General features: G+C 36.8%; 1 protein-coding gene across 1 annotated transcript in view; it reads right to left on the reverse strand.

Annotated features, from left to right (window-relative positions):
- Positions 1 to 27,148, reverse strand: part of LOC131054625 (inosine triphosphate pyrophosphatase) — a 56,866-nt gene extending 29,718 nt beyond the window's left edge. Inside the window, exons 1-6 of the mRNA XM_057989174.2 lie at positions 26,788 to 27,148; positions 18,474 to 18,538; positions 18,098 to 18,161; positions 17,956 to 17,965; positions 17,490 to 17,521; positions 17,237 to 17,349 (exon numbers count right to left, since the gene is read on the reverse strand). Of these exons, the coding sequence (XP_057845157.1) occupies positions 17,237 to 17,349; positions 17,490 to 17,521; positions 17,956 to 17,965; positions 18,098 to 18,161; positions 18,474 to 18,538; positions 26,788 to 26,908 (405 nt within the window). The 5' untranslated portion in view covers positions 26,909 to 27,148. The remainder of the gene's footprint in view (positions 1 to 17,236; positions 17,350 to 17,489; positions 17,522 to 17,955; positions 17,966 to 18,097; positions 18,162 to 18,473; positions 18,539 to 26,787) is intronic.
- Positions 27,149 to 27,399: the final 251 nt, after the last annotated feature.

Here is a 27,399-nt window from a genome sequence, read left to right on the forward strand (position 1 = left end):
ATCTTTCATAATACAAATCTCAAACTCAAGCAAAACTTCAAGAGAGATTAGCAACTGTGGCAACTCATCTGAACCATGATTAATCCATAAACAAGTTGTTCTTCCTAAATTTCCGTAATCAAATTCATAGCTTTCAAACTCGGGAGCAAGGAAAGTGACAACTTGGTAGTTTTCGTGTGTGGGCGAGAATTATTGTGTGTCATCCACTGCTTCATCAGGAGGTTGAAGCTGGTGATGTATCATCCCACTTGCATCTGCAACATGCAACTTAAAATTCCAATCCTCAATTGGCACATGGTGGTGAAATTCGGCTCAAATGGAAACTTGGAAATATGAAGTATTTCACCACTAGATCCTTTTGAATCTTTGGTAACGAGTCTTGCCCCAACCTAAATTGCTCTTTGTACTCTGCTTCCATCTTGATGACCCATTTATCATCAAATATTCCTTCTTGCCTTAGTTGCTTATTATTTCTTCCATCTTGAGCATGCAAAAATGAACTTCATCAAGGATTATTCCTTCTTGAAGTGCACTGGAATCACTTCCCTCTTCATGCTTTCCTCCTTGGCTAGATGAACTTTGGAAATCTCTCACATCATCTCTATTTTGAGCTAAGTTCTCCATTCCTAGTTCTAGATGATCTTCAATAACTTGCAATTTTGTATATTCATTTGCTTCCGTATGTTGACAGTCGCCTTGGGTGGTTCTCCTTGCTTGGATGCATTCAATCACTTCCTTGATCTTCGCTCCAAAGAGTTTCTTCCTTTGGTGTGATGCAACAAATGTTGTCCCCCACTTGAATGCTTGGATTATTGGGTTCGGTTGCGCTATCTACTTGTAATTCATGTCCATTACCGTCAGATGGTGTTGCAATGTTTTGTTCTTTTATGATGCCAACTTCATTTGTTCAAGATAGACACTCCAGATTCTATTTGTAATGCATTTCTTTGTAAGCTCTACTAATCTGGACTGACATCTAACCTGGTTGATAGCCTCTTCACATATTGGACAAGTGAATTCTGAATGTGGTGCATTGTGAATCTGACACTAGTGGGGAAGCAACACGCCTTCAAATTGCTCATTGCCCAATTCTATTTGATTTTGAATTCTCAACTTGAATCTTGAGAAAGGATCATTTCCATTGCAATTATCATACGGCCTTGTGCAAAATACCGGCTTTGGAACATCCCAAAAGAAGATCCTCCCTTGTAGAACCAATTCTATCCTTGACGAGAATGTCAAACAATTAATCTCATCATGTTCAATGGTTTCATGAATCTAGCACCTCCCTGGTAAGGCAAATTGAGACAAATTCCTAGGGTGCAGTTGTGCATTCAAATCTTCCTGAATTTGAGCTGTCCACAAGGAGACTATCTTGACAACAAGAAATATGAAACAGTCGCCCATCCATCAAGAAATTTCTTTTGATTTTCTATTTTTTTTATTTTTTTTATTTTGGATTTTTCACTTTTTTCGGATTTTCTGACATATAATAGATCTAACATATCTCTGAACCGGCACTTGAAAGATCATACTGGTTCTGACCAACTTGAATTTTTGCACTTGTGAAAATGAACGATTTCATATAAGGCCCTCCTAGCGTCAATTTTGTTGATGCGAAGGAGGGTAAAATACTTGAGATAATTTCTTCAAATGCAATGTGACTTGACAAGATCCAACATTCAAATGCTCAACCCTCCTAGTGCCAATTCTGGTCACGTGTTTTTATGACGTCTAACATAGAATAAAGTTGCTCGATGGTCACTTTACTCTCTCTTGATCAAAGTTCAATTGTATGCTAAGATTGCAATAAGTTCAAACAATTGCCTCCAAGGTTTCGATTATGCAATGGATGTGACTCAGTTGGCTTGATGTGATATGCTAGTAATCCAAGGGGACTATAGTTTGGATCGTTCTTTCACTTATTTATTGTGGCTGGAACTTCATCATTGGATATAGCAATTTTGTGATGCTTCTACTTCGAATGAATTGAATTGGAATGGATTGAAATTAAAAGGGAAAGGGTTAGAAGGATCTAGATCTACTCCTAAGAGTAGTGATATCAATAGAAAGTGAACACCATCAGAGAACAATGTTTCATTGTTATTATCTCAAAAACTTATAGCAACAATTTCATACAAATCTCCCTTTCTATACAAATGAAGGAGTCACCCCCTTATATAGGCCTCCAGCCTTGATTACATACAAACCCTAATTAAGGTCTGACCCAAGATTCCACACACATGATGCAACAAGGTGGGAATAAAACAAAAAATACCCATCATGCCCATTTACAATAAATTCTTATTTGCCCAAAATGGCGTCCGCTGTGCATTAAATGCACCATTCTCCACCAAATTCGCCTGGCATGAAATAAATATTCCACCATGCAAAATTGCCCATAATGTCATGAATGCTCCTCCATGCAAAAATCAGCCATAATGCCATAAATACGACGGCTACATGCAAAAAGATGCTCCACTATCTCATTAAGTATGACGGCTGCCATGCATTCTACCACCACTTGGTCAAATATTCCAGCAAAAGTAAATGTGCCATGCATTCAATAGATTCTTGGCATGCAAGTGGACCTCACTGTCATAGGAACTTTTATAATTTTTTGGGTTGTGTTTCATTAATATAGAATATTCTCTTTGCATGTCGCCAACTCATCTTTTGCAAAATCTTTCTATTCCAGGCTCACAAAAGACATTTTGGAATATTTTCTAGCCTCGGAAGAATTTTAACAATCTTTTTCACTTCTGAAAGATTCATGCACGTCCAAAATTCGAGGAGAGAAAATATTTCTAGACAGATTTTTTATCTTGAAGGAATATTTCTGTGCACACTTCATCCTGTAGGGAGGTTTTTCCATCAACTAACCACTTCTTCCACACTTAGTAATTTTATCAACCTGAGTCCTAGAGAGAGTTCTCACTTAGCCAATTTCTTTGTGTCTTGAAATTCTTCACTTTGAGCACATTTCTCCCCTAAGTAAGAATTTATTTTTTTTAAATTTTGAAATTTTCCTCCCAAATCATGTTTCTGTATTTTCTACTTGTCCTAGAGCACATTAGCTAGGAATTGGAGGAATTTTGAAAAATAGGTTTTTCTTCCTTGATGTCATTTTGGCACCCATTCCTTTCCTAGAGCACATTTTCTCCATGGTGAAGGAATTTTGATGTGGAGGAAAAATTCCTCCTTAACCTCATTTTGGTGCCCAATCTTGACCTTGATTCTACTTTACCCCCAAGGAAGTTATTTCTTCAATCCTTAGCCAAATTTCACATTTTCTAGGAATTATGTCCTAAAGGAAGCAATTTCCAACACAGTCAATTTTTCACTTTCCTAGAATTTCTTCATCTTGGATGTAATTTTCTTCTTGGGAAGAAATTTTTTGATCAATTCATCACCTTTCCTATTTTTTAGGATTTTTTTCCATTTTGAGCTTTGGAGATTAGAAGAGAGAAAATTGTCTCCCTTGACCAATTTTGTCATTGCCTTCACATTTCTTCAACTTTTGGACGATTTTCCATGCCAGAGGAGAATTTTTTGATTTTCTTTCCTCCTTATCCTTGAGAGGAATTTCACCTTGGAAGAAAAATTCCTTCCTTATCCTTGTCCAATGTGTTGGGAAAATGGTGTCTCAACCTTGCATTTACATGAGGTTACTATTTATAGTAAATTTTCATTTTAGCACGAAATGGTGCAAAATTCTCCCTAAAGCTTCTAGTTGGCTAGATGAGCATGCCGGTAAATTTTCATTGCAAGATCATAGCTAGTTCTGAAGATATTAAAGTTTTCGTTTTTGGAGGGTGCAATGAAAGGTTTAAACTTAATTTTGAGGACTTTAGAGGCTCTGAAAAGTGGGTGTCAACGACGTAGTGGCTTACGAGGTGATAAAGCACTTTGCGAGCTTTCCGACGCTTCAAATAGTTCGTCAATCAAACACACAGTTCACAAGTTATGGCCTTCAAAAGTTTGGACTCATGAAATAGGACATATAAATTGCATGGGACACATAAATGAGTTGTAAAAGGGAGGAACACGTGTTGATGTGTGTTTTGACACGTCATAGGGCATCTAGAATGGAGATAAGGTTGGCTCTACTTTATTGAGTGGCTTTAGCCCATGGTTTTGTAATACCGTTTGACAGTTTCTTGTATTGTATCTCCTATTTATGAGGTGTGTGAGATAGAGGCTGTGTGTAAGAGTCTTATGGCTATTGAGTTATCTCTGAATCTTTGATTAGTGGTACTCCTGTGAAGAGCTTGCTCTGCAAGTATATTGTAATCTGTTATTGATTGTTGAATAATATATTGAGCTACTTTTGGAGTGTGGGGTTTTTCTCTCGAAAGGGTTTTCTCCATGTAAATCACTGTGTTGCTATGTTGCAGTGTGCATGATATTATGTTTATTTATGTTGATTTTTTGTAACTATTGTAACAATCTGTAAAAGTCTTTGCATTACCCTCCTCTCAAGGTTAGTGTAGGAAGTTGTTCCGCTTCTTAACTTCCTTACAAGTGGTATCAAAGCTTGATAACCTTTGGTTTCAGTTGTGGGTTGTTAGGTTTTTTGAACTAATCCAGATTTGAGTGGGAGCTTGTGCAGAAGACACTTTTTATCTTGTTGCGGGAATTTTCAGATGGCAAATTCGTCGGGGAGAATAGAGGTGGAGAAATTTAATGGTAATTTTGAGATGTGGAAGCTGAAGATGGAAGATCTGCTAACAGATCGAGATTTGTGGGATGTTGTTGATGCTAATGTCTCAAGACCTGAAGATCCTACTGTGTCTGCTCAGTATGATGTTATAGACCGAAAAGCCAAGGGTCTAATCAGATTGTGCTTGGCAGACTCTATTTTGATCAACGTCCAGGAAGAGAACTCTACAAGAAGTTATGGACTAAGCTTGGTGAGATGTATCAAGCCAAATCCTTATTACATCAAATTTTCTTGAGGAAAAAATTGTATTCCTTGAAGATGGAAGAGGGTGGACGAATTGCAGACCACCTGGAAGCATTTAATATGTTGGTGGCTCAATTGGTATCTGTTGGTGTTAAGATGGACAAAAAAGAGAAATGTCAAATCTTGCTTTGTTCTTTGCCCGATTCGTGGGATTCTTTTGTTATAGCTATCAGTAGTACTTTTGTTGTTTTGAAGTCTGAAGATGTGGTGGGTGCCCCACTTGGTGAAGAGATGCTGAGGAAGGTATCCATCAATTCGAAAGAAGCCCTAATTGTTCGTGGAAGACCTAAGGAAAAAGGCAAGAAGAGAGAAGCGCAATAAGTCCAAATCCAAAGGGAGATCGAAATCTCCTGGAAAGTCCAAAGTCATTTGTTGGAATTACGGTAATTCAGGACACATCCGTAAGGACTGCAAAGAAGAAAAGAAGAAAAAGAAGAAATTTGATTTTGATTTTGAATCTGAGAAGGAAGATGGGGATGCATTCATTGCAGCTTTGGCTACTCATGTAGGTAATGATGCATGGTTAATTGACTCAGGTGCATCTTTTCATATGACTTCCAATGAAGATTGGTTTTCTGAATATGAAGAATTTAATGGAGGCAAAGTGTACTTGGGTGATGATTCACATTTAGACATTATTGGTCGAGATAAAGTTAGGATCAGGTTTCCTGATGGTAGAATAAAGAGGATTAGTGGTATGTTGCATATCCCTGGATAAAACAAAATTTATTATCTGTGAGCAAACTGATAGATGCGGGTGTGCAGGTAGTCCTTTTAGATGTAGGATGTAAGATGATTAAGGATGTTATGGTGATTGCTAAAGGTATCAAGTTTGGCACTTTGTATAAGCTATAGGCATACACTGTTGAGTGTAATAGCACTTTTGTAAAAGGTTAAACTGTGGATACTTCGTCGAAAAATTTGAGGGTTTCACCTTCAGCGGATGGACATGGCTTTTGGATACCTAAGGGTGCTCTTTCTTCTGAAGCAAAGTTACCTACATAAAAGACTATGTTATGGCATTAGAGACGTGGCCACATTGGAGAAATGGGTCCAAGGACATTAAAAAATAAAAACCTTGTTGAAGGTTTGAATGATTGTAATCTTGACTTCGATTTATGTGAGCATTACATTTATGGAAAACAAAACTGCGTTTAGTTTTACTCGAGTTCTCATAAATCTTGTGGTGTTTTGGATCTTATTCATTCTAATGTGTTTGGTTCTATAGATGCTCTTTCAATTGGAAAATCCACATACCATGTTTCATTTATTGATGATTTTAGTAGGACATAGGTATACTTTCTAAAGAGTAAATCTGAAGTTTTCAGTCGTTTTAAAAAATTTAAAGCAATGGTTGAGTTGTAGACTAGAAAGAAAATTAAATGTTTGAGGACTAATAATGATGGTAAATTTTGTTCTAATGATTTTGATAGATTATGTAAAGACCGTGGCACTAATGGACAAAAGACAACTCCATATTCTCCACAGCAAAATGGAGTTGCAGAAAGAATGAACAAGACACTGATGGAGAAAGCTAAGAGTATGTTTAGTGGTGCTAGTCTAGAACAAAAATTTTGGGTTGAAGTTGTCGCCACTGCTTGCTACCTAATTAACAAGTCTCCTACATCAGCTCTTGTTGTTAAAACACCTATGGAAGCATGGCCAGGTTACAAGCCTTCATTGAGACATCTTAGATTTTTTGGTTGCGAGGCATATGCGCATGTGCCAAAGGAGAAGAGAACAAAGTTAGAGAACAAGGCTATGAAATGTATCTTCATCATTTACAGTTATGGTGTGAAAGGATACAAGCTTTGGGACCCTGTTGCACAAAAGGTAATTCATAGTAGAAGTGCTATTTTTAGAGAAATTAAGTATCCTTCTGTTACATTGCAGCCAGAACAGACTAAACAGGAAGATGTGATTCAATTCTCTTCTACACCTAAAAGAGTTGAATCGAGACCACTTGATAGGCAAAAAGTTGATGAGAGCTCATCTAGCTTTGAATCTTCAGAAGAGGAGGAAGAATCTCCAACTCAGCTTGTTCGAAGGTCTACAAGACATAGACAACCACCTGAAATGTACTCACCTGATGATTGGAGATGTATTTTTGCTTTGAATACTAATGGAGATGAACCTAGATCTATAGAAGAGGCATTAGGTATGACTGATGCAGAATCCTGGAAGATTGCTATGGAAGAAGAAATGGCAGCTTTGAAAAAGAATGATACATGGGATCTTGTACCATTGCCTGAAGGACGGAAGCCTGTTGGTTGCAAATGGGTGTTCAAGAAAAAGATTGGTTCAGATGGAAGCATTGAGAAGTATAAAGCAAGGTTGGTTGCAAAAGGTTACTCTCAATTTGAGGGTGTTGATTATGGTGAAATATTTTCTCCTGTTGCAAAAATGACATCCATTAGATTTTTGCTTTCTATTGCTGCTGCTTATGATTTAGAGGTTGAGCAAATGGATGTGAAAATTGCTTTCCTTCATGGTGATTTGGAGGAGGATATCTATATGACATAGCCAGAGCACTATGTGGTGAAAGGTAAAAGTAATTTGGTCTGTAAATTGAAGAAATCTTTGTATGGCCTCAAACAAGGTCCTAGCATGTGGTACCAAAATTTGATACATGTGTTGAGTTTGGGATTTGAGTTTTTTAAATTAGATCACTGTGTTTATTATAAATGTGATGGTGATCATTTCTAGTACATTGCATTATATGTTGATGACATGTTATTCATTGGTAAAGGGAAAGGTATGATTTCAAAACTAAAGTCTCAACTTGCTGCTAAATTTGAAATGAAAGATCTTGGTGCAGCGAAACACATTCTTAGGATGGAAATTAGAAGAGATAGAGTTAACAGAAAGCTATGACTAGGCTAGAGTAAGTATGTGAATTCAGTATTACAGAGGTTCAACATGCAGGATTGTAGACTATTATGTGTTCCCTTCACAGTTGGAACGAAATTATCTATTTCAGATTGTCCTACATCCCCATCAGAGATGGAAGACATGAACAAAGTGCCTTACCAGAGTGCAGTTGGAAATTTGATGTATGCTATGGTCTGTACTAGACCAGACATTACCCAAACAGTGGGAGTTTTTTCCAGATATATGTCTAATCCTGGTAGAGTTCGTTGGGATGCAATCAAAAGAGCCTTCAAATATTTGAAGGGTTCCTCAGAGTATTATTTGTGTTATCATGGTAATTTGGTTGGAGACGTTATTTCCTTTGATATTCATGGTTATGTGGATTCAGACTAGGCAAGTGATATTGATAGCAGAAGATCCATCAATGCTTATGTGTTTACTTTATTTGGTGGTGCAATTAGTTGGATGAGTAAGCGACGGGATGTGGTTGCTTTGTCCACTATAGAAGCAGAGTATATGGCAGCTACTCATGCTTGTAAAGAAGCCATTTGGCTTAAAAGACTGTGTTCAGATATTGGAATAAAACAAGGTGCAGTGATAGTTTATTGTGACAGTCAGAGTGCGATCTCCCTAGCTAAGAACCCGACATTTCATGCTCGACCAAACACATTGATGTTCAATATCATTTTGTCAAAGATATGGTCGAAGATGGAAGGGTGAGGTTGGTTAAGGTAGAGACTTTGATGAATGTTGCATATTCTTTAACTAAGGTTGTGAGCACAGAGAAGTTCAGATGGTGTTCGAAATCTATGGGCCTCATGGCCCCTAGAAATTAAATTATTGTGTTGATACTCCCTTTGCTCTTGCAAGGTGTTCGACAAGGGGTAGAATGTTGGGAAAATGGTGTCTCAACCTTAAATTGCATGAGGTTACTATTTATAGTAAGTTTTCAATTGAGCACGAAACGGTGCGAAATTTTCCCTGAAGCTTCTGGTTGGCTAGATGAGCATGCCAGTAAATTTTTGTCACAAGATCATAGCTAATTTTGAAGATATTAAACTTTTTGTTTTTGGAGGGTGCGATGAAAGGTTAAAAATTAGTTTTGAGGACTTTAGAGGCTCCGAAATGCCCTGAAAAGTGGGCATAAATGGCATAGTGGTAAAAGGGAGGAACACGTGTTGATGTGTGTTTTGACACATCATAGGGCATCTAGAATGGAGATAAGGTTGGCTCTACTTTATTGGGTGGTTTTAGCCAATGGTTTTGTAATATCGTTTGACGGTTTCTTGTATTGTATCTCCTATATATGAGGTGTGTGAGATAGAGGTTGTGTGTAAGAGTCTTATAGCTATTGAGTTACCTTTGAGTCTCTGATTAGTGGTACCCCTGTGAAGGGCTTGCTCTGCAAGTATATTATAATATGTTATTGATTGCTGAATAATATATTGAGCTGCTTTTGGAGTGTGGGGAATTCTCCCGAAAGGGTTTTCCCCACGTAAATCACTGTGTTGTTGTGTTGTGGTATACATGACATCATGTATAATTCTGTTGAGTTTCTGTAACTGTTGTAACGATCTGTAAAAGTCTTTGCATTACCCTCTTTTCAAGGTTCGTGTAAGAAGTTGTTCCACTACTTAACTTCCTTACACAACGCTTTGTCTCTTCCTGGTCACTGTTTCCATGTGGTGAAGGAATGTTTGACCTTGTTGACTTTTCTTGCACACCCCCATTTTGGCACCCTTCTTCATGCCTAGGCGCTGACTTGCTAAGGTGCAAGAATTTTGGGGGTGAAGGAAAATTCCTCCACACCCCCATTTTAGCGCCCAACTCCCACCATGAGCGCCATTTAGATCAACTGCAAGAATTTGGTCTTGGAAGGAAAATTCCTCCAAGACCCTGTTTTGGCGCCCACCCTCCTTTGGATGCACTTCTTTGGTGAAGGATTCCTACTTGGCCTCTATCCAAACTTAGCCATTTTTGCACACTTTCCAGATCAGGATGCCATCTTGGATTGAAGTGGATTTTCGTGCCTTAGGAGATTTTTCAATGCCTTTCCACTTCTGGAGTGAATTCAAACGGCCATTTTTCGACCAACTGCTTACTTTTTCAACCTTTCTGGATTTAGACAAATATTCAGGAATGCTCAGTCTTCAGTGTCGAGACCCCTACCTGTGAAGATCCTGCCAAAAATAGTAAGTATTTCAAAACATCAAAATTAGGGCAAAATGGGGCAAGATGACACTTACTAAAAATAGTAAGTTTGATTTTTGGCAAAATAAAAACAATCTGAGAGGTAGTGGAATCCCTAAAAAATAGGAACTTTCTAAAAATAGAAAATTGCTCAGAATTCGCTCAAATTTCATTGGCGGGTTCCTAAAGGGTCGAGATTCCAATGCAATGTTCAGTTTTTCCAAAACCCTAAAGGAAAGGCCTCAAATCCAAGTCTGAAGGGCGAAACCCTAAAATGGACAAAACAAGTTCCAAACTTGGCCAAATTTACTCAAACGACTTGCAGACTTGATCAAAACTCACCCAAAACACTTGCAAACAGGGGAGACCAAAAAGACTGCTGCGAAACGACCCAAAGAACCACAAACAAAATACCCAAAGGACCTAAAAAGTAGGGGTCCCCATTTGCAATGGGGTGATGTGTGAAAACGTCACAACAAGAGGTAGTGCATCAAAACTACTATTTTTCTATCTGCTACAATGAAACAAGCCTATGCAAATTCAATCTCAAAAAAAGCTCCTTAAAAATTTTGTTAGGATTATAGATCAATGATTATAAGCCTTGCAAACTCTCTCAATAAAAGTCTTGTGATATACACACAAAGCAAGCTCACATTTACAAGGAGACCTAACCTAAACATTGAAAGCACCTACATAAGATAATTCCAAGTAAGCATAATCAACTATCATGGTGACCCGAATTTTACAAGCTCTTGTGGTTTCTATGATGTTAAAACAGATTTTTCAACTACTTAGGTTATAAGTGGGGTAACATATTTTTGGGCAAAGGTGTCAAGGCACAATAGTGGGTCAACTTTCTCAAAGTCGGGAGTTTCCTTCAACACAAATATAGTAGTAAGGATCAAAATCTAAGACTTAGAATCGGGGCTCAGCAAAAAAGAAAACCATAATTTTACCAATAAAAAAGAAATAATGCATTTAGAGAACATAAGAGCCTAATTTGATTATCAATTTGTCAAAATTAAAACATTCTTCAAACACTCAATATTTGAAATTTCATCATTCATACTCATAGTTTTGAACTTTCAAATGTATAGTAGCATCAAAAATTTATAAATGTTTACTTATAACGATATGTAAAAATGAGAAAAACAACCAAATAAAATCTACAGCCCCCTCTTTCCTCTCCTAAAGTAACTCAATTTTTGAGGCCTCAAACTAGAAGGTGCTACGGTATCTAAATTATGATGAGTTGTTTCTTGATCTTCAAAACTACCTTTGTCCTCCTCCATTGCATCCAATTCTACTTCTATTGCTCCTCTCTCCAATTTTGCAAGATCTTCTTTAGTGAGGAGGACATCATCAACATTTTGTTCATTGACAATCCATTCACCATATGCATCAATATCATCCAAGTTGATGGACTCGTGTGAAATGCCCTCCATCTTTCTAGTTTGAAAGTGAAGGTTGTAATGAACAAAGACAAGATCATTGAGGCATTGTTGCGTCAACCTATTTCTCGTCTTTGTATGAATGTTTTCAAATAAACTCCAATTGTATTCACACCCAGAAGCACTACATGGCTCAAACAGTACGAATGGCTATCATTTGAAGATTAGGCATGCCAGCACCATAATTCTCCCACCATAAATCTACAAAAAATCATTTAGAAATATAAGAATTAAGTAAAAAAATATAAGAATCAAGTTTCTCAATTTTTCTTGTATCACTGAACTAAATTTTTTACCTCGTTGTTTTTATCTCCTATCAACTACTTGAGCTAAAGAAAAGAGTCTCCCCTTTGCACCCTTGTAGACCTTAAATAGATAAAAATTAGAATTAAATCAAATATAGAAAATTACTTATTATGTATGTAAAATGGATGTTTTTGGATAGTCAACATTGCCAAATTCATAAATAAGATATAGCAAATCTCACCTCCAACTCATCAAGAACCTCGTCTCTCAAGTCACGATTAGGCACCATCTTATCAATGCATGCAATAATACTTGCAATGACCTCCTCATCAGCCTTAAATGTATCAGAGAAGTATAATTTTGGGTTCAAGAAATAGGCTATGGCATGTATCAGCTGGTGGAGTTGGTTTGTCCATCTACGATCAATGATATGCCAAATGATTTCATATTTTATCTTGTTTCCACCATAGTAATGTGAAATGGCCTCTTTGGCCCTATCCATGGCCTCATAAATGAAACCCATTAGCAAGCCCTCTCCATCCACCATATGAAGAACCCTTAACAAACCTTCTATCACCTAAAAAAAATGAAAACAAATTTTAAATTATTACAAAATTAACCCCTTCAAAAAAAAACAGCAAATAGATTATCTTGTATGAAATTTATGTTTGTGTTTGTTACTTACCCTAATCAACTCCTTTGCATTTTTGTTGAATGTGTCATCAAAAGCTACAGTTACAATCATCTCCGCTTCAACTTTTTTGGAAAATGGAGACTCCAACCAAGCATCAAACAAACATTTGCTTGAGATGAGGAATGGCACCAAGAATGCTACGCAATCTGAGGAAGTGGCTAGCAAATTATGTCACTCCTAATTGCACAGGTCCTTGCCATTTGTGTGTTTTCTCATCAAAGAAAGGACCCAAGTATGGTTGTAGATAAATTTGGTAACATTTTTAGCATCTTTAACCACACTTTTCATCCATCCAATCTTCCCAATGTCCTCTAACAACAAGTCCAAGCAATGTGCAGCACAAGGACTCCATGAAATTATAGGATGCCTCTCCATAAGCATTTTACCTACGGTTACATACGCAGCTGCATTGTCTGTGATAATTTGGACAGCATTCTCAACACCAACCTCCTAAATCACCCTGTCTAATAAATTGCACAAAGTCTCAACATTTTTTATTTCATGGGAAGCATCTATAGACTTTAGTAACACCAATGCACCATTAGAAGCCAGTAAAAAGTTTAGGAGAGTCTATTCCATCCATATGTCCATCCATCTGATAAAATGTCGCAGCCTTTTCTCCGCCAATATTTCTTTTGTTCATCAACCACAAACCGTGTATTTTTTACAGCTTCCTCTAACAATGGCCTACTCAAATCTCTAGTTGTTAGGGTCTTAAACCCCTTGCCTGCAATTGTCAATGCATTCACCAAACCTTCCCAATATGGGTTGTTCGCCACATTGAAAGGTAAATTATTGTAGTACCCAAAATTTGTTGTTGCCATCCTAGCTTCATGTTGTTTTTCTTTATTCCAACCAGTAACTTCAAGTGAAGGTTGTCCTCCTGCAACATTGCGTGGAATAAATTAATTTGGTCTTGACGAAGGAATCTGACTAGCAGTAGAAAAAGAACCCTTGGGACTCTCACCAAAAGATGAATGTGGTTGACGGATGCTTAGACTTGGGCCACCAAGGGGATCCAATGGCATAGAAGTGGATACATTCTAACTCATCACTACTGCAAGTGCTTCCTTTGTCTTTGGCCTTTCTTTTTTTCTCATGTCAAAATTAGCAAGAAGGGCCTTCATCTTTCTAACCATCTCTATACTTGATGTAGGAGATATGTCCACATTTTGTCCAAGTATTTTGGCAATGTGGGAATTTAATCTATTAATTGCCCCTATCATCCATTTACCACATTCAATACAAGTGACCTCACCCTCTTTATTTCCTAGTATCCCATACTTCCATGTAGGGTCTTTTCTACATGGCCTTGACTATGAAGTTGACATTGCTATTTCAACATGAAAAAATTAAAAAATCAGTAGGATTTTGTAAAAAATCAGCAAAAAAATGATTATCAATCATTTGAAAAAAATAAAAATACTAGGAAATAGATTATGAAGAGAAATGGAAAAATTTTTGCCAACATTTCTCCTATTTTTCAAGATTTTTCTGATTTTCAATCGAAGAAAACAAAAAAAAAAAGAGAAAATATCACTTACTTTGCTCTATTTCAATCTCATATCCTCCTCTTCTCCGCTTCTTCCAACCCTATTTCAATGTGCAGGCCTGTTTTGGGAAACAAAGAGCAAAAGAAATGCAAAAAAAACCAAAAATCATGCTTTAAAACGTTTTTGGCCCGGCCTAGGCATTTTCTGGCAAATTTGAGAGTCTTGAGTTAGGACTTGCGAATCTGACTCTAGGACTTGCGCAACTCACTCACCAAGACTCAGCGAGTCACAGCTTGGATTCTCCAAGACTTGGCTCGCAAGTCAATGGCGTGTCAACTCGGCGAATCCTAGGACTCGTGAGTCCCATGAGTCCCCGCCATGACTCGCAGAATCCTCAATCTATGCTAATGATGATAATATACCTGATTGGTGCATTAGGGCCCCGAAGTTGTGGCTCTACGTCTAGTTGATATGGAATATAAATAGGCCACAATAAGATTTAAAAAGAATTAAAAGAAAGGAATCAGTCAAGTTGGAATCTAATTGTAAATGTAGTTTAGGACTATGAAATAATCATAATTATATGACTACAAGCTAATATAATTATAATATTTTCTCAGAGTGTAGTAATGTAGCATTTTATCGAATAATTTGGTTGGATTGGGCATCCATAGGCTCTACTCCAGTGTGTTTTATCTTGGTCTCAAGTTACAGTCACACAACTTTATCCTTTAACTATTATAATTGTAATCTAATAACTTGAATTTAAAATAGCAATGAAATTTATCATTGGGAGTGTAGGCAATTCCTTTATACCTCTCAAAGATGCTACCAAAACACATGAGAGGAGTGTTGGTGTGGGCGGTCTATCTGCCAAGCTCACAAACTATGGAACTATTAGAATCCATGATTAAAGATAACATCTCTCCCTTGCTCTAGGGTTTTTCCCCATTGTTATACTAAACTCAGGGATTTTGTAGCTTCCTGAGATGCCGAATAGTTTGAATGAAACACAAGTCCCTAAAAAAGGCCAAAGTTCTGTTGCAGAGGGCCTGCTGCATTCTAAACACTTAAGAGGAGCTAAGGGTCATGATGGAACCAAAGAAAACATAAAAAATGGTGAATCGTCCCTTGTGCAATATTATGTGTAGAAAACACAAGCCATTGCTCTGTTCCAACAGCTCATGAGCATCAATGCTACTGCTTTATATGCTCTAGTGGTATTTCACACCAGTAGATTCCAGACCAATGCCTCTCTTATGCTTGTTGTTATTACAGGGACCCAGACTAACTCTTCTCCCCATGCTCTGTGACTTTTGCTGGCACGACTTTGTGCCTACCAAGAAGCTCCAAAGTCATCAAATTTCTTTCATTGCACTAAAAAAATCTGTTGCAAATAAGCAGATTTGAAGTATATTATACAATATTTTTGGGTGGTGGTAAAGGTTGACAAAAAGAACTACATACAAACCCAATCAAATCAGCTAGCCAAACAGCTCACACTCATGTTAGGGTTTTTTCATTGTTATGGTAGATTGCTCTAAATTTTGTTGCCACTGCACAGGTAAGTGGACTGTATTGATGCATATAATGTGGCTATTTGTTTGCAGATTGGGATAATATGAAAGAGTATACAGCAAAGTATAAGGTAATTTCTTATCATCCAAAAGCTATTTGCTGGCGTGAGACAATTTTCCGCACTCAAAAGCCTACATAAGAAACCTATCAGCTAAATATATTTTTTCGTATCACAAAGAAAAAAGAATCACAACATGCTGAGCACAATTAGATGTTAGGAATTGGATAAAGTAAAGTCTAGATATGCATGATTAGTTAACGCAAAGCATGCTAAATAAGGAGGAGAATCAGGATGTGAAGAATCAATGCCATGCTTGCAAAAACCTTGTTTAACATAAGGGCCCAACAATTATGGAAAACAAGAAAACAAATTAAGAATGAAAAGACTATTCAACTCGCCAAATTGAAGAACTATTCCATATGAATAGTCGGACTCAAACAATCAGATGAAATAAATCCAAAATCCTACAAATCACACTGACCAAGGCAAAACTCATTCTCAACCATGCTTTCAATCAGAGCATCCGTTTTGTAACAGTTTGGGCATTAAATTCTAGCAAAAATAATAATGCCACCTAAAGATGAAAATATATTACTGCTACATATTGTTGGGACATGGACCAGCTAGGACTCGAACCTAGGACCTTCCATATGCTGCTGGAGTGCTCTACCACTGAGCTACTGGCCCCTCTTGGACCAGTCCATCGTCGGTCCGGGTATGGCTTATTTCCAACACCAACACCCCCCCTTAAGCCACACCTCTTGTGTGTTTGGGGCTCCTAGCCTGGACTTGGCTCTGATACCATGTTGAGACATGGACCAGCTAGGACTCGAACCTAGGACCTTCCATACACTGCTGGAGTGCTCTACCACTGAGCTACTGGCCCCTCTTGGACCAGTCCATCGTCGGTCCGGGTGTGGCTTATTTCCAACACCAACACATATAAATGAACAGATCACCACCAATCTAAATTATGAATTTCGGGTTATCTAGAGGAAAGTAATAAAATACATGAGCACATCATAGGAGGGCTCCTTTGAATACAGAACCAAATGTATCTGAAAAGCATATCAGATGCTACTACAGAAGCTTTGAAGTAGTAATAATTTCAAATTAAGAAACCAACCCCCACAGAATCTCAAACATCAATCTCCACATGCTATGAGGGAAAGAGAATGCAAATCAAAAGATTTCATGTGTTCTACACCCAACATTGAATGAGCAATATTTACGGGATATGGTTCTTTCAAGAAACATGCACATTATATCAGATATAGTTAATACGAATAATTGCAGGGTCGCAGTATATAATGTTACACCTGGATGCAATATGTCAAGTTCACAGGAAGCACTAAAATAGAAATCAACAAACTTTACTTATCAATGGATCCTTCATCTACCACTTTGAAACAGAGATGCCATGAAGATGTGGAATCTCTTCTACATTTCACAAATAACTAAAATGATGTGGAGTAGCCTCACATCATGTGAGAAGATTAAGCAATATTATTGTACTAAAAATGACTTATGAAACTGAACTTAGTGCCAAGAATGCAATTGATAATGAGCTGAAATTTTCATACTCAGAAATCCATTCGTTGACAGAAAATTTGGATGTTTTTGACACAGATTGGAATAACTAGTAACACAATGAAAAAACTACTACACGGCAAATGCAGTTTAGATGAAAAAATTTATTCCACAATTTTAATAACTATTGGAGCATAAGCTAACTGCTAAACGTACCTCAGTTTTTCCAACAAAACTTAAAGGTTCAGAATCAGGCCCAAGTGATAAAGAAAAAATGCACAAAGCATAAGCAGATTTGTCTTCATATGCATGGAGCAAATTGTTCAACCCTGCAACTAAAAACGTTCAGAAACTCTGCAACATGACAACTGCTAAAGTTATGTGTTTAAAGTGTGATAAGAGAGTTATGGATTTGGTAATTAAGGATAAAAAATGAACATGACCACAATCTAATTGCAGCCTCGATTACCTTCATGACCAATCTTCTCAAGAAACCACTTTCTGCATTCAGTGACACAATCATGTAAGTTTGTCTTCTACTTCACACCTTTGAAGTATTAAATAAAAGTACAAATGATAATGTAATTCAGAGAAAATCAGACAGAAAGTTTCTGAGGGATTAAAAAGGAACTGCAGTTAAAACCACAATTTATAGTATTCAACTATTGAAATCAAACCCTTGGAATATTAAATATGATTTGTCTACAAACAAAGTTCCTGAATCATGTTCAAAGAATGTACATAAAGCATGGTAGGATATCCATATGAGTTATAAAATAAAATAGAGAGACAAATAGAAGGAGGTTTACATCTAATAACGGTAATACAAACTACTCAAATCCAGCATAATCAGTTGGAAATCTATGTTTTGATTTTATACATTATCTTACAGCCAGTATAGGTGTTGAAACTTGTATGGCGATTAAAGAACTTACATGTAAGGCCCTGTAAGACAAAATGACTATGTTGTCAAATAGAAAGAGATATTACCGATTGAGCCCAGAAATCAGAGTACACAAATAAATCCAATCTTATGTTTGAGTCAAATCAACCAAGGAACAAATAGAGTGATCTTACCTGGAATACCTTTCAGTGCATTGAAACAGAGGCATGTATCTTCAACGAGCACTGGTCCATTTACCTTTCATAAAGTCGAGCAAGATTTGTCAAGGCAACTTGTGCAATGCACGTACAAGTTAATTCAAAAAACATGACAAAAACATCTATAATTTTTCAGAACCTAAAAATCCAAGCACAAGAAATTATATATAATTACAGAAATCAAGGTTTCTGAGCTGTAATATGAAAACCAATAGAGCATCATGCACCACAACTTATTTATTGTTTTAGTCATTAACAAAACTATTTTACTCACATAAAATAGTTGTAGATAATCTAAAATACAAAGAAATAGCAGACCGTAGATAATCTAAAATACAAAGAAATAGCAGACCTGTCGTGATGCCAAGCGAGCTTTTTCCTTTGAAATGTTTTCAGGTTCACCCTGCAGTTCAGGCACTGTAAGTAAAATCAGTCAATGTAAATCAGGTCACAATTTGTCTATCGATACTTCTCAAAGCCACATTAATAATAATAAACACGATCTGCAAAACGTGAATAAAATTGTATATAAATAGGTGGAAGACCCAGAAAAATCAGTGTTAAAGCATTAGCTCCATCAGGTAAAAGAAGTGGATAGGTGTGTTACCGGAGCAAATACCTTAAAACTTATGTGCACAACTGCAGGTTAAGAAGAGTTATCTTTTCCAAAACATGCACACACAACGATACTCTGAACCTTGAAAGGAAACTAGAAAGGAAATGTTATTACGAAAGACTCTGGAGAGAGTTCATACATGGCATGACCAAAGTTTCATATTTGGTTGGCTTCCTAATTCAATATGTTTATCCATACCATTATGTTATAAACTTGGCATCATGACATCAAATTTATCATAAAGCATAATTATTAACATTATATTAAGTACATAACAATAGTTTAATAACTTTTAGACTAAAGGAAAATTCACAATGTCTTATCAGAAACAGAAAGCCAAACTTAGAGGTAATTAAAAAGTGTTGCACAAAATAAGTTGATGCCCTAAGAATAAATACCAAGAAAAATACAAGGAACTAATGAATCTTTCAAACTGAATTCGGAATAAAGAAACAATGGATCTGAAACTAAAGTACATTGAACTAGGTGATTCACATTGTCATGCTAGAATATGTGACAATGGCATTTAATGTCAAATGATGATATAGCCAAAAAACAATATGTATTGTTGTCAAAAGGTTGAAACTCCAAAAAAGTAGTATTGTTATTTTTTATTGAAGGTGAAAAAAGAGGTTTTTGAAAGGGCCTCCACCCTCTTACAAGCTATACCAACATAAATGACATAGAAGCAGCCAAGCTGTAGAAAAGAAACAGCAACCCCGAGCAAAGGGGAGATGGGAGAACACAAACCAAGAGGGTAACAAAAAAGAATACTAAAAGGAACAAGCAGCATGAAACAGCACAGAAACTCACAGAGACTGAAGTTGATTAAGTGCTACAGCTTCATTATTTTCAATTGTAGTGCTGCTCAGTTTAGGAAACAATCGTGATGCTCAAAAATAAATTGCTTCTAACTTGAGTGGCAAGACTGCACCCATGGCATACAAGGGCCCTTTCATGAACACATTATCCAAGCAAAAAACTCAGTCTTCATCCTCACAAGGTTACTATGACTATCTGATTAAATAAGGACAATAGGGCACCATTTTTTGAGAGTATCTTTAGAAAAGAAGAAAACATCAATACTGTGAATGCAAGGAGAAAGACCATAAACCAAATTGAAGACATACAACTCTGTAAAACATTTGTATGAGTAGCAATGAGAGCTTCATCATCATTCACCCAGTAATGTTCTAACTTCTAACTCATTTGCTCATTTTCACAACAGTGAATATGACATGAAACTAACGTTAAGAACAAATCTACAACCAATGAGAATGTAAACATCAAATAAATGTGTCATTCCAGTTAGGGAGAAAAGACATTGAAATGTAAACAAACTACACTTGAGCAAAGGTGTTGAGTTCCAAGCATTCTAAAATAAGTGGCGAAGACTATGGAGTTTAGTCATGGGGTTTAGACAGGGTAGAAAACTGTTCAAAGAAAATCTTAGAGACAACTGATGCACCTTTTATTGATAGCCATACTGCTCAATGAATGAAACATGGTACAATGTCACACTTACAAAACAATAAACCCAAACTTCTTTACCAATGATGCAATGTAGCACCATTGCACCCTCTATAGACAACCACGATGTACAGTGGCAAAATTTTGTGCCTTACCAGACTTGGTGATTTTGAGACCTTAAAATTATAAAATGTGTATGCATATATGATCTTCAAGTGATTATTCTTTTGAGGGGAAGCAAGATTATGATTTATGAAATCTTTTATTGAAACAAACTACAATCATGTAGACAATGCATCATTGAATCAGGCCAGATTTTACCTCTGTTGAGATGTCCTTAAGTTCAGTCACTACTTGCCTCTTAGTAGCGAGCTCTAAATAAAAAATTTAACAATCAAGGAAAGAAGCTATTAATATGATTGATTATGCTACTCAAGCAGAACTACCAGGATTATACTCTGAAGATTCCAGAAATAGACTCAATCAATGAAGGTATGAGCAAGCATGTCAAAGTTATTAAAAACAATTATTGAAAGCAAATTACATGTTGTGCTAATGAATGTTATAAAGGAATCTATCGATATTGTGTAAATCAAGAAGTTTGACAAATTAATGAAATCCAGAAATAAATACAATTCAAGGCTCAGAAGAAAAATATTATGATAAAAACAAAGGAAAAATGATTTGATTCCCACCTATGGTCTCTAAAATGTGCACCCACCATACAGCTTATTGAAAGCCTATTTTCTACCATATCCCCTTTGTATCAATCTCTGCTTCTAACCATATGGCTTTAAAAGGATTCTAAGCACTCGATGACTACAATATAGCCTTTTTGTCCACTCAACTTCCTACATACATTGTATGGTCTGGTGGTTGTTCTACTATACACTATCCAATTGAATTTTCTGCCATTCAACTTCTTACTGGAATATTTAGCACCATATAGTCTGTTGCAACTTGCAACTGGCCCCTCTGTTCAAACTTCTTCAGACAGATAGTCCACTGAACTTCCTACATACATCGTATGGTCTGGTGATTGTTCTACTATACACTATCCAATTGAATTTTCTGCCATACAACTTCTTACTGGAATATTTAGCAACTTGCAACTGGCCCCCCTGCTCAACCTTCTACAGACATATGCTAGTCTGCTACAATACAGTCTGGTCATCCTTCCACCACACTACACTCCATTACTACCTTACAAAACAACTAATCCATTGTCATTGATTGCCTAAAACCCATTGTATGTCTCAAATAGAAGTACTATGCTCTCAAATGGAAGTAATATTTTATCCCAATGCACAGTTTTATGATAGTACAATCCAAGTTGCAGAGAATAGCACTTTGGAAAGTGAATATAACTGCCTAATCAATTCGTAGGAATTTATCACGTGCTACAGTTATCATTGAGTGCATTCACCATACATGGGCAACATCCTTCAAAAACCAACTAAGATCAACAATATAGAATTCTTGCCTACTAGTATGGGAGACAGGGACAGCTGCCAATATGAAATCTTCAAAAAAGGTTAAAGAAAGTACTTGGAGACAGCTATATATATAAGCCAATGGATATCTTTAAAGAATGTTAGATACTAAAATGCTTAAAAATTAAAATAAAACTAACATTTTAAAGTATTGAGATGGATTAATCATATAGATATTTTAAATATCAACATCATCATAGAAAAAAAATATTTAAAACCATAATCACCTGGAGCTGGAGATGACAAAGAAACTAAGAGGCAAATCCCATCATTTTTAAAAGCATAGGATGGGGGACCTTGGAGATGACTATGTTTTCAATCAATTGATAAAACTTCAATGCATGTACACATCTTAAGCCTTATCATTGTTTGGCTTCATATCCTTACATCTTTGGGATTTAATAAGGAAATTTGCACCACAAACAAAACTTGTGAACTTTAACAAAAAAACGGAAAATAATGTCTATTACAGTGTCTGTTTAGTTCTTTTAACTTCATCTAAGGTCTCCTAATGTCTGGAGACGTCTCCATATAGGTCTATGTTGTGACGTTTTCACACATCACCCCATTGCAAATGAGGACCCCCACATTTTCCACTTTCTAGGTTAGTTGTCTTAGTTTAGTCTTCTGGTAGTGTCTCTGGCTATTAGCCTTTTACTTGAGGAGGTGCAGTGCCCCAAGTTGCCAGGAAATGAACAGGTCATGTCTTTCTCTTTAGGATGAAATGAGTGGGTTAGTCCTCAACACCTTGGAAATGAACGATATATGATGATCATTTCATTTGATCAACATCATCATCAGAGATAGAAATGTTGAGTGCAAGTATGGAGGTCAATCACAAGAATTGAGATGTTTGATGAATGCCAATCATGACGAGGCTTGGTTGATGATGATGGACCCTTGAAATGAGTAAGGTAAATGCCACAACCCATGAAATTGAACAAGAGAGGTCACTTCCTCTGACCCCTCAAAACTCCAACCTGCCTTTGCTTTCACTTCCAGTGAGTGCCTAAATCTCTGACCTGCAAGGAATCATTTCTAGGTACTGGTCCAAAGCCGGATCAAGGTGAGAAAGTCCTTACACTTGGCAAAATGAACATTGATTGAGGTGGGTGCTTAAAGTTTTGAGAGATAATTGAGGTGGGTGCTTAAAGTTTTGAGAGATAATAATGTTTGAGATTGGTAAAATCAGCTGTTAGTGAGTGGAAAGATCTTGAACAAAGCTAATGGAGCAAGTAAACGGACATCTTTGAGTCACTGCCAGTGAGGGATGAAAACCTCGACCACTGCCAATGATGCCTCAAATCTCCTCCCAGGCTGATATCACTTCCAATTACCTACCCAAAGTCCATTCAGGTTGAGAGATTCATGAATTCAGTAAGATCAGTGTTCCTTGAAGTCAATGCCTTAGAATTTTAAAGCTAATGATGTTTGAAATAGGTTGCATAGTGGTAAGTGGAAGCATGTTGAAATGCTATGTGAGTAAGATGAACTCGCACTTTGATGTCACTTCCATTTCACCCATAAAAGTCTGACCTTCCTTATACCCAGCCAGTTGGAGCCAAAAGGTCTGAACCAAGAGCATGAACTTCCAGTTCAAGGTAAAATCCCTGACCACTGCTAGTGGGGTCCAAAAAGTCCAACCATGCTGAGTGAATTTGCTATGACTATCCAAAACCCCCACCAAATATGAAAGAGGGAACAATTTTAAGAAGGTTGATCAAGTAAATGATCAAAGATGCTGATCAAGGGGATGCAAATGATAAAGGTTGGAAGTTGCTACTTCCACTTGAAGCCTAAAACCACGACCTGATTGCAGCACCGTCAGTGCACCCCTAAAGGTCTGACCTGCCTCATCCCACAGTCAATGCCCTACCAAAAGCCCGACCATTGTCAGTGCCCTATAAAAAGTCCGACCTACTCATGCTGACTGTCAGTGGGTGTCTAAAAGCCCGAAATTCTTCAGAAGTTACTTCCAAATCCATGAGTAATAGCAGCCCTTGAAATGAATCAGACCTTGAAATGTGAAAATCAGAAATTAAAAAAAGGGAATTATTTCAGATTCTAAGAATGACATTGTTTTCTTCTATATCTTGATCAAGGTTTGTTTGCTTTTCAGGTTATGAAAGCAAGGGAGGAGGAATTTCATCACTTGAGGGAGATAAGGACATGCAAGGGTTCAGCTCATAGTGTCCAAGCCCAAGGAAGTAGATACAAAGAAGACAGCAATGTGAAGATGAACAACATTCACACTTCAACATACTTAAGGCGAGGCTAGGGAGAGAAACTCAAGCTATGGAAAAACTTAGCAAAACGTGATGAGGATCAGCTCCAAGATGATGGCGAATCAAAGACAAGTGAGATAAGAGGCAAGGAGTAGTATGATCAATGCATTCACAGCAAGAAAGAAAGAACAAGCATAAAAATCACTAGGTCTACATCCAATGCAGCACTAAGGCAGAATTCCAAAACAAGAAGGTGAAGGGATTCAAGATCAAGGAGATAATTCCAAAAGAGTTAATCAAAGTTAGAAAGATTGATCCCCAAGGATGATGCAATTCGCAAATATCTCCTACCTTCGTCTCATTCATGATTGAGCTTAGAAATGTTGAGTATCAAGAGATATGCATCAATCACCTACATTGTGATTAGTTACAAGGATCAAGCTGAGGTGGCGCCCAGTCATCGCCAATTCACCTTCACACATCATTCCAAGTCAAGGCATCCAAAGTCGATGCACCTGACTCATCCAGTGAGGCAGATAACTACCACATGTGGACACAAAGTTCGATGTACCTACCTTCACCATCTATTGGTCAAACATTCAAGGGAGGGCATGTGTCCTATATTTTGTAATTTTATCATTGGTCAAGCATTAAATGCTATGCAATGGGTGTACAAAACCGTAATTAGGGTTTCTATTTTGTAATCTTGGCCATTGATTATGAATCAATCTGAGCCATTCATTGTAAAGAGTTATCTATATAAGGCTCAGTTTTCTCATTTGTAAAGGTTAATAGTTCAGCAATAGTTAATAGCAGATTAATAGTTGATAGTAGTTAGCAATTAGAAGTAGAGTAGGAGGAGAAGGCAGAAATTGTTGCCAAACTTGTAAATAAACATCCTTTTCATTGGAGATATGGTGGAATGTGTTGTTTCTTCTACATAATTGCAGGGTTTCTTGTTGGATCCTCATGTTAGATGATGATAATTAGATGGATGGAAGATCTTTGTGCATGATTGATGGTGAAGCTCTTATTTTCATACTACTAGTATTTCATTGATTGTGAAGTATCTTGCCTAGTCAACTGAACTCATTTATCCAACCTAGTTTGAGTAAAAATTCATAGAAGTAGAAGATAGTTTGAGTAAAAATTCATATCAGATATGTGTCGCACCCAGATCCCTATTAAACTACCAAGATGTTTTTGATAATTGGACCATAATCTGTGGCATTTCTTTTCAATATCTAGTTTATCTCGCTGCCCTTTCACGCACTATCAAATGTCTTCTGATGGGTATTAAAATCCGTTATTAGATGAGGTCATGAGGATTTACAGATTGATGCAACCACTGACTTATAAATTGTAGACTAACAACTATTAATATTTACCTCAGATTTCCAACTGGTTTAAAACATATATTTATCATCCATGCTTTGTTGTTTAACAGCTTAGATAAACAAACCCAGAAACATCCAGACTCGATAATATTGATTGTGAATTTATGTGGAAGACAGTTTAGTTTTATCTGTATTACAATCCACCGTTTATAATCCTGCAGTGTGCTTCAGAGGTGTCAATATTTAGGTAGCTATCACTACCCTTTTTACAGTCTAATCTATGTCCATACTAGTTATTTACTAGAAACCCAAAATGTTGGATTGTCCAGTGATTTAAGTGGCATGAAATCTAATACTGAAGTATGTTGTCCATGAAAGTACTCTACTTCTTTTAGGGACAGGCTGCAGTGTGCGTCAGGGGTGTCAGTATTTCGGTAGCTATCACTACCCTTTTTATGGTCTTAGCTCTCTTCATCCTAATTATTTTCTAGAATCTCAAATTGTTGGTTTGTCCAATGATTTGAGTGGCATGAAATCTAATTCTGAAAAATGTTATCCATCAGAGTACTATATTTCTTTTGGGCACAATCTGCAGCGTGCTTCAGGGATTTCAATATTTAGGTAGCTCCTACCACTACTTTTAGACAGTCTTAGCTCTATTAGTACTAGTATATTTACTAGAAACTCAAATTGTTGTAGTGATTTGAATGGCGTGCAATGTAATCGTAAAGAACGTTATCCATGAATGTACTCTATTTCTTCTGGGTACAGTCTGCAGCGTGCCTCAGGGCTGTTGATATTTCAGTACTTATGACTACCCTATTGTTGGGTTGTCCCGTGATTTAAGCGGCGCGCAATCGATTTAATAATTCTTGTAAAGGCATTTACCACGACTAATGCTCGAGTATTCCTAATGCATTGTTTCAAAACACGTGTAATTCAAATCGTTGGAATAAAATCCGCTCTAACATGTGGATGCCATTTTTCTGTTATCTTACAATATAAATAACAGGCGCCAAATTTTGAATTCTTCTGACTTAAGCTTTTCAGTTCTAGACAAGTTTTTGAGTACTCGAGAAGTTCAAAGAGTAAAGACTCAGTAGAAGTCTCGTTTCTAGGGCTTCTGCTATGTTGCTTCTCTCTCAAAAAGAAATGGGAACATTTGCTCTGCGATATCTTTCCTGACCAATATTTGCTCGTCATTCTATTTTTGTAATAGAATTTATTGACGAAATGTTTTTCTTTTTCTTGTGATAAATTGAACAAAACCCTTGCTCTCTGTTTGACAAAATGACCACATTATATTACAGGCTTTATTTATCTAGCAGCTTTTGTAAATAAGGTAGTGGGATTAGCTTCGTATATTTTAAAAAACCCCGAAAAACTAAAACATTTTTGAAAACGTTAAAAGTTACTACACTAATAGGAAGAAAAACTTTGCCTCAGTGGTACAATTACTGGTTAAGATCTACGAAAAATAGTAAAAATGAGATGAAATGGAATGAAATATATGAGAGGGAATTACAGTCGAGCTTCAAAGATTGCAATGTAACAGTTTGACCAAAGATCATTTTGACTTCCTCAAGTTTTTTTGCATTTCCAGTGACAAAAGTTACTGGCTTGATAACTGCTGCTAAGTCCGCCATTAATAATCTCCCTTTCAATTCCTAATCTGTGTTGCGTTTCAAGCACTGCCAAAAATAATGAGAAACAAAAATGGCCTGGCCATATTCCACGCTATTGTTAAATATTTGTATGGAGAATAAACAGTCACAATTTTCTATGTACTGCCTTGTAAGCTGAACATCCTCCTGGGTTGGAGAGTGGTCTTTCCTTTAGGGCTTTTTTTCCAACGGTAACGTGATTGTTTTATTCGCTGTGAGGGAAAAATACACTTTCGTTTAGGAATTTTAATGTTTACGAAGTTAAGGATAGTTTATGGGCTTATCGAATCAATTTCTATAAATCAATTATTTTGGTATGTAAGTTGATGATGAGTGTCCTCAACTTCTCAATATATTGTGCGTTGAATAAATTATATCATGAGTTAGCAATTAAGATATTAATAAACTTATCCATGTCTTTGAAGATATCACACTCTCAATAAAATGCTTTTCAATTTCCACTTTCACTAAGA

This window comes from Cryptomeria japonica, chromosome 5, assembly GCF_030272615.1.
Source record: "Cryptomeria japonica chromosome 5, Sugi_1.0, whole genome shotgun sequence".
In the NCBI taxonomy this organism is placed as follows: Eukaryota; Viridiplantae; Streptophyta; class Pinopsida; order Cupressales; family Cupressaceae; genus Cryptomeria; species Cryptomeria japonica.